At 40.4% G+C, this 12,579-nt stretch overlaps 1 protein-coding gene across 9 annotated transcripts in view; it reads right to left on the reverse strand.

Moving 5' to 3' along the window:
* The window catches only part of LOC124776258 (heterogeneous nuclear ribonucleoprotein R-like), a 110,665-nt gene that overhangs the window by 7,183 nt on the left and 90,903 nt on the right, over positions 1-12,579 (reverse strand). For 4 of the 9 annotated variants that reach the window (XM_047251142.1, XM_047251144.1, XM_047251141.1 and 1 more), the window contains exons 9-10: positions 11,067-11,215; positions 6,112-6,286 (exon numbers count right to left, since the gene is read on the reverse strand). In XM_047251142.1, coding sequence (XP_047107098.1) covers positions 6,112-6,286; positions 11,067-11,215 — 324 coding nt within the window. Of the gene's footprint in view, positions 1-6,111; positions 6,336-11,066; positions 11,216-12,579 lie in introns of all 9 variants that reach the window. The other 5 variants (XM_047251145.1, XM_047251146.1, XM_047251148.1 and 2 more) reach the window with 5 other exon arrangements.

Below are 12,579 nucleotides of genomic sequence, written 5' to 3' on the forward strand. Positions count from 1 at the left end.
TCCTGCATTAAGCTACAAATTCTTTCAAATGCATCTGTATCATCTTGTAGATCTGGATGAGATTGCACTATTCGCTGCTCCACTTTTTCAATTGTATTAACAAAAGTGTTGTGCACTTCAATTCTGAGATGACTCGACACAGGAAATACCTGAGAATGACCTCACATGCCAAGGTACAGGCTGTGCTCAGTCAGTCATATCAGATCATACTGGCATGTTCGCTATCTGTCTTACACCAGCAGTAAAATGCACCTATGGCCTATCATGCATGTACCACATTACCTAAAACTGCACAGGTTGCACAAGGCATGGTACACCTGGGGTGAAAATTGAGTCCAATTACATTAGGACTTAATCAAAATGTTTACATTTCAAATATAGTTGTGCTAACTATGACAATACATACTGAAGTCAGTGGCAGTTTGTAGCCACATATTATTGATCATCTCCCAGACAAATTGAATGCGGACCCATATTTAGTGGAATGTTTTTGCTTCTATTATCATATACTTTCCCATGTGTCAGTTTTAACCTTTAATTATGATAAACTCTGCACGTAGAATAACCATTTTTCCTCACTAAAAAATGCTTTTAAAGAGCTCACAAATTACCCTAATGAAAGGGAATTACAATATAATCCCAATTTTGCGTGACCTCGATTTAGCGCACTGCATTTAATGGAAGAAATTTCAAGTCCCGAAAATTATTCCATTAAGTGCAATGCAATTTTATATTCGATCTAACGTAATTCGCATTATGGCAAAACCCGCATTTATTGTTGTTGTTGTGGTCTTCAGTCCTGAGACTGGTTTGATGCAGCTCTCCATGCTACTCTATCCTGTGCAAGCTTCTTCATCTCCCAGTACCTACTGCAACCTACATCCTTCTGTATCTGCTTAGTGTATTCATCTCTTAGTCTCCCCCTACGCTGCCCTTCAATACTAAATTGGTGATCCCTTGATGCCTCAGAATATGTCCTACCAACCGATCCCTTCTTCTAGTCAAGTTGTGTCACAAACTTCTCTTCTCCCCAATCCTATTCAATACCTCCTCATTAGTTACGTGATCTACCCATCTAATCTTCAGCATTCTTCTGTAGCACCACATTTCAAAAGCTTCTATTCTCTTCTTGTCCAAACTATTTATCGTCCATGTTTCACTTCCATACATGGCTACACTCCATACAAATACTTTCAGAAATGACTTCCTGACACTTAAATCTATACTCGATGTTAACAATTTTCTCTTCTTCAGAAACGCTTTCCAGCGTTGGAAATATTAAATATTGAAAACAACACAATAGTGGCTTTTGCGGCCCGAATGCATGCCACACTTTTTTTCCGGTTTTAGGAATCCAAAAAACCGCCTGCAGTTTACATTCGGGTGCAAAGCCTAAGAAGTTCCAAAAAATGCCACTAGCTGCCACCGAAAGCCATTGTGTTAGTTTCAAGTAATGAATGTTAAGGTATATTTATTATGTGCAAATTAGCAATTTTTCAAATATGAATTGTTCACAAATTCTTGCAAGCTTTTGATGCACGAGTGGGTGCTAGAAACAGGAAGGCTGTTCTCTTTATGGACAAGTGTCCTGCTCATCCAACAGACTTAGGATTTCTGCGGAATGTGAAAGCCCATTTCTTTCTTGCAAATTGCACTAGCAAGCTCCAGCCCACAGATCTAGGGGTTATTCGCAGCCTGAAAAGCAAGTATTGGAAAGCTCTTGTCCTTAAGACTCTTGCCTTTATTGATAGGAATGACGTGCTTAAATTGAACATCCTGCAAGCAATGCATATGCTCACAGGAGCTTGGAAAATGGTAACTAAGGAAACCACCTCAAATTGCTTTCATACGGCTGGATTTAATGAAATGATCACTCACGACAAAGACAGTGATGAAGCAGTAGTGGACATGCATGACTGGGTGCAGGTATCTAACAATTTACCCATCACTTTTGATGAATGATGCCATCACTACATGCATCTGAGATGTTGAGGAAATCTGCGAAGATGAAGTAAAGCAGAATGATGAAGGTATCAAAGAAGACGATGATGTAAGGGATGAAGAAATGCAAACATCATCATTCAGTGAAGCTATTGCCAGCACACATTGTCCGGTCACATCATTTAAAGTGGACAACCCTGTTATAGACAGAGTAAATCGATTGGAGATGGACATTTTGAACCTAAAATCCAACAGTGCTAAAAAGCAGACTACCATTTTTGATTGCAGGTATTTCAAAAAATGAGGCACTGTGAAAGTTGTGTAAATGTGTTTCGAATATAGGAAGAGTAACTCAATTTATTATATTACTGTAATTGTCCAAGTATTTTGTGGATGTTTTAATTTTGTAGTGTGCTGGGAAACTACATCTTTGACTATTGTATTAGTGCTACAAAAAAGTTTTAATTACATTATAGTGTGTAGGGTGGGTATCTTCTTGTTTTACTGTTGTTATTGTGTAAATTATGTGTGTTGGTGTAATTCATGTCAATACAGGCAAAGAGTTCTGGAAAAGGTTTGCTTTCTATCAAAACCTCGACTGAAGGTAAACCCCCCTTTTAAGGTTAAAAAATTCTGGCCCCTAGATATCTAGTACTTGAGTACGATTTTGAAATTTATTTGTTACACATGAGTGACTATGTAATACTTACTTTAAAGGAAAAACAACTTACTTCCACAACCACTACATACAAATTTGTTTTATAAAAGGTCTTATGAATGGCATAAGAAAAGATAACTTACATTAGAGAGGGGGGAGGGGGCATCAAATGATATGTGCCTTGTGAAGGATACATGTTCTCGAACTGGTCCTGGTCTGATAAGTATACTGTGAGAGATTCTGACTGGTAGAAAATATTCATTAAAAGTTATGACTAGTATCGGGAGCACTTTCATAGGCGTGAACCCTAGAAAGAGTAACATTAATGCCATCACCAGAATATCAAAGAACCCAATAACTATTGTACAAAGAATGGATCTGTGGAGGGCAATGGCATTATTTTTCCAACTGGACAAAAAACATCTGCAACAAGTATCAAAAATCTGTTGATGAAAACTCTGAAAGAATTTACACAAGCTCCACAAAAGAAGTAATGTGGAAAGCTATGTGAATTTTACAAGTTTTTAAAACACCAAATACAGTGGCACTGTGATGTGCTAACGGAGCAGGAGCTTTGAAAGGTTTTAATACACCCAATACTTCAATGCAGTTGATCAAAATACAACTTAGGGCCTTGGGATGTATGCAGAACAAGAAGCACTAGCAGTAAGAAATATGTTACTTCTGATAACACGAGTGTAGCATGTGAAATTATATTTCCTTAATATTAATAACATTTTGGAACCAAGTGTACCTGCAGTGCTCCTCCTATCTTTGGCTATGGCACAACTTCCATGTCAACACCAGCACCTTTGATGCCCAGTAAGTTGCATCAGACAAGTGATATATGGTCTTTCTTTTTCAATCCATTCCTTGTTAAAAATGTAACTAATGTCAGTGCATAAATGCTGATTATAGACATAAGCATGCAACATTTCTAGTTCGCATAAAAAATTATCTACAGCATAATCCAATGTTCTTATAGCACCTCAACCACCAGTTACTCAAAAAGGGAGTACATCGGAGCAATTGATTCCAAATTCTCAAATGATGAAACTACCTGTAATTAAATCAAGTTTATAATGTCACTCTTAATACTGTCTGCTCTAGATGTGTAAAACGTGATGTTGCCACCAATCCCTAGTATTCTTAACATGTTTATGCAAGCCATTATTCCTCCTATCAGGCACTCCAGTGTGGTGACGCATGTCGCCTAGGCGGCCCCTGTGTGCTCTCGACATATGTCCTGCCACTTGGTTACCCACATGCTCTTCCGGTTCCGAGTCCTTAGTGGCTATCCCACGTCCAACCTGTGTATGTGTGCTGCTGTGATCTTATTAATGTTGTTGTTATGATCTTCATTTTAGACTGAGAAAATGGCATGCCATTGTGATTGTACACAGGAAAAAAATAATGCAGATCCAACAAGAAGCAACAGCGAGAATGAACTCTTTGATGGGGATGATAGTGGTGTGTCTGACAGAATCTCTAAGTGTGTCTAAGTGTATCTAAGAAAGAGTCCTGAACCATGTACATAATCTGGTGAACATGTCCGCCTGTCTAGTTCAGAAGCTGAAATTTGTGACAGTGAGAGTGAAATCTTTGAAAAAAGAATATGCTTCAGTGACACGTTTGACTGAAAGGAAAATTATTTTTTGTGTCTTGTTTGAAGATTCAACTTCGGGACACGAGTGTGGATTAGGACAAAATTCCAGTGTTCTGTTACTTTTCCTGTTTTTTTTAACAGGAGATGCAATGAGATCTATTGCAGATAAAACCAGATATAATGAATCACAGATGAAACCAGCAGATTTTATTTATACGCCACGACAAATACACCAGAACCAGTGCATTCTAGATCTTACAAGAAAAGGGATCTGAGGAATTTACTCTTTCACTGCTGTTTACCTGTTTATGGATCTCGTGAAGAAGCTGAAAAACGACTCACTACTTCTCCAGGGACATATTCTTTAATACACCAGTGCCCTGAGCCATACTTGATGTCTCCCACCATCATGACAGCAGGAGTACCACCACTGTGGCTCTCCGAAACACTGGAAGAATGGGACTCCTACCTAGGTTGCCAATACTCGCCAACAATGGCCATCCAGGGCAGTGAAGAACTGTGACACTGCCATTCACCATCATGTCCATGCTTCCTGATCATGGCACCACTCGAACCATTGTGGTGTCTTATTTAAACACAGCCTACGGGTGGGACAATAATTCATAAGTCCAACTGTTGCTGCTGCTGGTGCCCGTCTCCGATCAATAGTGCGTGGTGACAAAATGTTATATGTAGTCCATATTTGTCCTCTGACAGCAGGCGCTGATGTGTAGGGATTAGGTTGTGCTTGGTGCACAATATAGTAATCTGCCCTTGTCGTGGCCAGATGTGGTTGTCATATCTGAATTCCCCGCAAACCTGGACACTGCATGACTCACCAGCCAGCCACATGGATACTCATAATGAAACCACTTACAAACACTGTCAGGTGCTGGTAATGCTAATGCACTTCAATAGGCCTGGTATCAACACTAAACACAATCTACAATAATGCACTCTGGTGGCTGTTCTGCCTATCAAAGAGAATTGCAAGTATCAATTACACACCTATTGCTTGAATGTATCTGTACAAGGTTACATTGTTATCTGACCAAGTCTTGTGGCTACGTCTTTTTTTTTTCTTTTTTGTCATGTAATGTATATTTTTGCCTATTACCAACACACAATTACTATTTGGACACTATCACAAATTATTCGAAAAACCTTGATTATTCGGTTTCAGAGGTTGCCTAGAGAACTTATTGCATTCATACTCTTGAAGTACAATCAGCAACTTTCAAAGAGTTCTCCAGTTCACTGATAGCTTTCCCTGAAAGTAGTTTACAGGAGCTCTATCGTACTAGCACACAAAACAACCAGGAAAGGTTCAAATTTTCCACTTCTATAACATTTATTTCAAAACTTCCATTCAAAAACCTGAGACTTAACATATCATCGCATCAAAGCTCAATTGCCGTCATCCATTTTCGATGCCCAAGAAGTAAATAGAAATTTTAAAAAAATTGACTTGCTGTTAAACTGGACAGTGGTACAAGTGCCAAAGTCCACGCTCTTTATGTAGCATATGTACTAAAAACAGGCAATTCTGTCACATAGTTTCCTATCACATACAAAACAAGTCCATCGTGAAATTATGTAAGACGTCTCATGAAATGAAATGAAGAAATGTGTAGCGATGGTTCCAAATGATTATCGATGTATTAGAATGATATCAGATAGATTCATTATTTCCTAGAGATATTACAGTGATAAATATATGGAGGACGGCAAGTACTATGAGAGTAACTACGAAAGAACACTTAAGTTACTGAGGTGAATTCAAAGTGACACGTCACTTTTGCCATAGGCTGCTAAAATCCTACTAATATGCCGAATTCTGTCATGCCAAATATAAGATTGTGTACCACACTTTTAAAGAAATAGCTGTGAACGTGTTGATACTTACCGTCCTCACCTGGTAAACTTCCCTTGGCGCGCGCCGCCCCACGTACGGCTGCCCGTGACCCCCCACGTGTTGCCACCCCGGATACCGCGTTGCGAGAAGCCCCACGGGTTCCCCCACGTCCCGGGGGCCCACCTGCCCGGCCACGCGCCACGACTCCACGCCCACGACCAGCCTGCTGAAACACCATACGTCAGATTCCGAAACCAAGAGGTCATGCCAGCCACCTGAAATCAATATAATGTTCGAATAATTGAATTTCATACTGCGAATATAGAAACAAAGTACTTACACAATAAAACCAGTACTAAAACCAACATAATCTAAAGTAATCTTTCTTAAATGTGTTGCTCCTAAAAGTATCGAGATAGATAACAAAGTTTTGCTGTTATGAAAAGTGCTGCCAATAATAAAAACTGATCTATAAAGAAAAGTACACCGTGCACATATTCCCGCTCAACAACTTTGTAACTCACCTTAATGGCAGCTATGGGACTTGAGAAATTTTTATAGACATATCAATATCTCTACTCAAATTATGAACTGTTGAATATCATCAACTGGTGAAAACTAACAATCACTGAGCAGTTCAGAGCAGTACTCAAAATAAATATTCTCGTGTTTTCTAATAATAAATGTTAATTCATGAGTAAGTGAAACACTGTGATATGTGGGCGCACCCGTGTGCGCACGCACACGCACGCACGCACGCGGAGAGGGAGGGAGAAATTTAGTGACAGTAGCAGCTGTGATTTGGTAAAAGAGGTACAGAAAAGAATGTAAGGCAACAGTGAATTATTTATAATGGATCTCTCTATGTTGCAACACAGAATTATTTACTCATTGTTAATTAATAGTCATCCAGGATTTGATCACCAAGTGTAATAATCTAACACAATGGAATATGGAGGAAAGAGATTTTCAATAAACGTATTTTTAAAATAAGATTTTTCAATGAACACATTTTTGAAGTAAGACAATCATCATTAGCAAGAGTCTGGAAGCTTCAAGACTAAGAGCATTGACAACAATGTTCCAGGTTTCTGCAGCACAGAAATGACAATGCTTTAACAGAAGGCCACATTCTAATTGAACATTCTGACAAGCAAAACATCCATTGAAATGTTACTGGATAATGTACTTTAAATGTTGGAAATACATGAAAGTCGTAAATAAAAACCAAAATCTGAGCCAAATCTAAGTGAATAGTTAATATTATCCACAACATGAACAACTGTGTGTCAGACATGCAAAGTGAGAAACACAAAAGGCCCTTTAATGGGAGAAATTAAAAGACGGAACATGTATTAGCATATGTACAACACATCCTTTGTTATCCAGCAAATTTATTTATTTGTGAGTTGCTACTAAATGGCCCTTCCTTTACTGTCCAAAATACTTTTAATTTACAATTCAAACACACCCAGGGCTATCTCACTTCAATTCAACTGATGAACTTAAAAATTCGCACCATAGAAGTAACTGATGTTCACTATCAGATTGTGATAACCACATAAGTGGAAGCTTGGGGACACACTTGGATGAACAGCAGTGGTGACATGAAATACACTCCTGAAAATTGAAATAAGAACACCGTGAATTCATTGTCCCAAGAAGGGGAAACTTTATTGACACATTCCTGGGGTCAGATACATCACATGATCACACTGACAGAACCACAGGCACATAGACACAGGCAACACAGCATGCACAATGTCGGCACTAGTACAGTGTATATCCACCTTTCGCAGCAATGCAGGCTGCTATTCTCCCATGGAGACGATCGTAGAGATGCTGGATGTAGTCCTGTGGAACGGCTTGCCATGCCATTTCCACCTGGCGCCTCAGTTGGACCAGCGTTCGTGCTGGACGTGCAGACCGCGTGAGACGACGCTTCATCCAGTCCCAAACATGCTCAATCGGGGACAGATCCGGAGATCTTGCTGGCCAGGGTAGTTGACTTACACCTTCTAGAGCACGTTGGGTGGCACGGGATACATGCGGACGTGCATTGTCCTGTTGGAACAGCAAGTTCCCTTGCCGGTCTAGGAATGGTAGAACGATGGGTTCGATGACGGTTTGGATGTACCGTGCACTATTCTGTGTCCCCTCGACGATCACCAGTGGTGTACGGCCAGTGTAGGAGATCGCTCCCCACACCATGATGCTGGGTGTTGGCCCTGTGTGCCTCGGTCGTATGCAGTCCTGATTGTGGCGCTCACCTGCACGGCGCCAAACACGCATACGACCATCATTGGCACCAAGGCAGAAGCGACTCTCATCGCTGAAGACGACACGTCTCCATTCGTCCCTCCATTCACGCCTGTCGCGACACCACTGGAGGCGGGCTGCACGATGTTGGGGCGTGAGCGGAAGATGGCCTAACGGTGTGCGGGACCGTAGCCCTGCTTCATGGAGATGGTTGCGAATGGTCCTCGCCGATACCCCAGGAGCAACAGTGTCCCTAATTTGCTGGGAAGTGGCGGTGCGGTCCCCTACGGCACTGCGTAGGATCCTACGGTCTTGGCGTGCATCTGTGCGTCGCTGCGGTCCGGTCCCAGGTCGACGGGCACGTGCACCTTCCGCCGACCACTGGCGACAACATCGATGTACTGTGGAGACCTCACGCCCCACGTGTTGAGCAATTCGGCGGTACGTCCAACCGGCGTCCCGCATGCCCACTATACGCCCTCGCTCAAAGTCCGTCAACTGCACATACGGTTCACGTCCACACTGTCGCGGCATGCTACCAGTGTTAAAGACTGCGATGGAGCTCCGTATGCCACGGCAAACTGGCTGACACTACCGGCGGCGGTGCACAAATGCTGCGCAGCTAGCGCCATTCGACGGCCAACACCGCGGTTCCTGGTGTGTCCACTGTGCCGTGCGTGTGATCATTGCTTGTACAGCCCTCTCGCAGTGTCCGGAGCAAGTATGGTGGGTCTGACACACTGGTGTCAATGTGTTCTTTTTTCCATTTCCAGGAGTGTAGTATAGTGAGAGGGTAGGAAGGACTAGGAAAAAATGGTTTAAATGAGGGAAGTTGCAGACTAAAGATTACTCACCAATGAATTAGCACAGAAGAATACTGGCTACCAGCACAAGATGGAAGCGAATGACATGAAACAGCTGGGTACAGTAGAGGATCAGGTTCAGTGACAGTGGGGCAGCAGTTTACTGGAACTGACAAAGGAGGGAGGGGGCAGCCCATGTTGGCAGTAAGGGTTGGGGTTCAGGTGGCAAGCAGCGAGGCTCACTGACAGCAAGAGGAGCAGGGCTAGAGGGCTTGCTGACAGCAAGACTGAAAAAACGAGGATTACTGGCAGTAAGGGGCAGGTGGAAAAATAATATTGACTGTTAATGAAGGCAAGATTGAAAGAGGAAAAAGGGGGGAGGGAGAAACAGAAATTTTAGTTAGTATTATTATAAGGAAAGCTTTTCTCATAAAAAACCAATCTTAAAGAAATCACTGTTAATAAATACAGGAACTTACTGGGTAAAAAATTTGAACTTAGATACAGCTGTTTAATAAGAATTTCTAGGATATAAATTTTCTGCCCCTTCCCCTTCCCTCTTGAGCTACACAATGCAAAGACTGACACCAATTGAAAAGCACGTATGGAATGTCAGTCAGTGCCAATCATTTAATCTGCAATATTTAGAAACAATGAACTGGTCATTTTAATACTGTACATTTGACGTTAAAGGGGTTTTTCAATTGAGTAATGTCCCCACTATTCTAAAGGAACTGTGCACGTAACTTCCAGATATTATAAACTGATAAACATTACTTCACAGAATTTATTTCTAACATGTTCATCCGTAATTCACACTCTTCAAATCACCATCTGTCAACATTTTCAACACACACCAACCATACGTTTACAAATTACTGTTACAATTAATTGAGTCCAAGGCATTTAAATTTCACTGTTCCAGTAAGTTGTACACTAGTTCGATACAATTGCTTAAGTGGTATGTGCTGCCAGTATTTGGCTGATAAATTTTACGATATGTGAAATATCTTAATTTATGAGCAAATAGCAGGGTTATCCAAAATGAGAGACTTAGAAGTTTAGGGAATAGGAAGGGAAGCCAAAGCATCTACTGCCACTTAACTAAATGCTGAAGCATCTAAAAGCAGCAAAAAGCAGAAAGCACATCAACTAAAGCTGAAAGCCAGAGAAATGTATGGAACTTTGTCAACATTATGCATTTTGTGTATGTGCACAAGGTAAGTAGCTACAAATCTGCAAAAAGTAATCTAACCTTTCCTCAACAGCCCAAATAAGCAACAATAATATACTTTTCATTAAGAATCTGCGTAATTTTCTTGTTTATGAACCAGATAGGGAATATGGAGACAATGTAATATCTGCAGACAATTCAGCCTGCAACTAAGTTAATCGTTGGCTTATCCCGAAAAAATTACCACGAATTTCAGTACCTTTTCACAGAACAGAAACAAAGTGCGTAATTAAGTGAGGAAAAGTTAGTTGTCCATTTACAGCTGTCATATGCCCCGGAACCCATCCCTTGACCTTTTGGATAACCCTGCAACTAAACAGCAAGAAAATGAGATTACCATATCTGAGCCAATACAGGCACACACATACCGCTCTTCATAACTACAATACGTATTTCCCTACAAAGCCTCAGGTATCAAGAGCATCCTTTTCCCGGCTAAATTTAAATATTGGAAAGAAATTTTTGAAGCCTATATCAGTGGCTCAGATATGATAAGCTACTTGAAAGTGATACTGTGTCTTTGGTAGGGAAGTCAGCTTTTTATCTGAGACTGTACTCATCGTAAATAGCGAAAAAGGACATGGTTCTGGACTCAAATTATGGACTCGGTTTTCAGGGAGGAGGGGAAAAAAATGAAACAACAGACAAAAGACACAGTGCCACAGTCAGAGCTAGCTAGCAACGTTAACGAATCAAACGGTTCGACCCACCGGCTGAGGCGGTCTGCCCCTCCCTCTGGCAGGTGGTGGCGGCGGCGGGTAATCGAAATAGTAATCCTCATAACGATAATAGTCATCGTAATACGGATCACTGTAGCCGCCTCGATAATCCGAATAACCGTAATACTCGTAATCGTAATCTATAAACACACAACAAAGACCCAATTTCAGCCACGACGAGCTACCTTTCCTTCCGAAAATTGCAGTAATTTAACAAAAAGGCATGCCGGGAAAAGAGAAAAGTAAATTAAAATTTTCAGGCCAAAATCAAGAGCTAACTACATAAAACATCTTTTCTGAACTTCTAATCTTCAACTGAGGTGCTAACTGATCACAACATTGCTACAACAATAGTCAAATAAATACAGATAACGAAGTAAAACTACCACCACACACACTACACCAGATAAACTCATAATTCACACTTACCTCTCTACCATAGGTAACTTCAACCTGGTACCAAACAAAAATAAGTCAGCTTATACCAGGTGAAAGTTCCTTTAATACAAGCTTAACCATATGAAATACAATTTTATACGAAACAGAACAATTAAATACCTCAAAGTAAGGTTACCATATCATGCAATTCTGGCAACCATACTCGTCTATAAGACAACACTCGTGCAGTAATTATCAGTTCCTAAGGGAAAGCACAATGTCTGTCAAATCCTACTGAGTGCCTTGAATGTAGAAAAAAATTGAAAATATTTGATAGTTTTGGCTTATATTCTACAAATAGTTTAAAACTGGGTGAAACTGCAAGCACTCGGGATTCAATGACAATATAATATTCATACATGCACAAGGAATAATAATGAACTCTCCACTTCACCACGTAGCCAACAATAATAGTGATAAATTGCTGAATAGCGCGCCACAAAATTACCCAAAGCAAACACACATATTTACTATTCTGCCAAAAAGGCATCGTTTTCACTGAGTTACTCCCTTTGTTTGGCAGAAAAGACATTGACACATACTTTCTGAAGAGCACTTCAGTTTTCAATCTAATGATGTGCCTACAATTATATTTTTAGCAAACTTGCTATCATTAAAGGCTTTCGTACAGGTAGATATACCTTTTTAATACCACATTATTTTTTCACTTCAACTTCGTCTTATTCACAATACATCACAAACTGAACATATCCTGGAGAGTGTAATCCTTGAACTGAACCCCAAGCAAACAAGTTATGAATACTATTTTATAAAAAAATAAAATAAAAAAATGGTGTATTATTCAGAAGCTGTAATGCAACTGCTTTAAGTAGGTTACAGCACTGTCACATGCTCAGTATCCATGACAATGGAGTCAAGTACACTTCCAAAGAGTCTTCCACTCACTCAAGTTCAAAGAACAAAAATAATATTACTTTCTTAAAGTATCTGTCTGAAGTCGATGCCAATAACTGTACAAATCTCCTAACTAAACCAGTCTCATTCTCATTACTCAGACAATTCAGGAAGTAGTACCTTCCACCATACTACTATCTGACAAGTGTGT

Source organism: Schistocerca piceifrons, chromosome 2 (assembly GCF_021461385.2).
Source record: "Schistocerca piceifrons isolate TAMUIC-IGC-003096 chromosome 2, iqSchPice1.1, whole genome shotgun sequence".
Taxonomy (NCBI): domain Eukaryota; kingdom Metazoa; phylum Arthropoda; class Insecta; order Orthoptera; family Acrididae; genus Schistocerca; species Schistocerca piceifrons.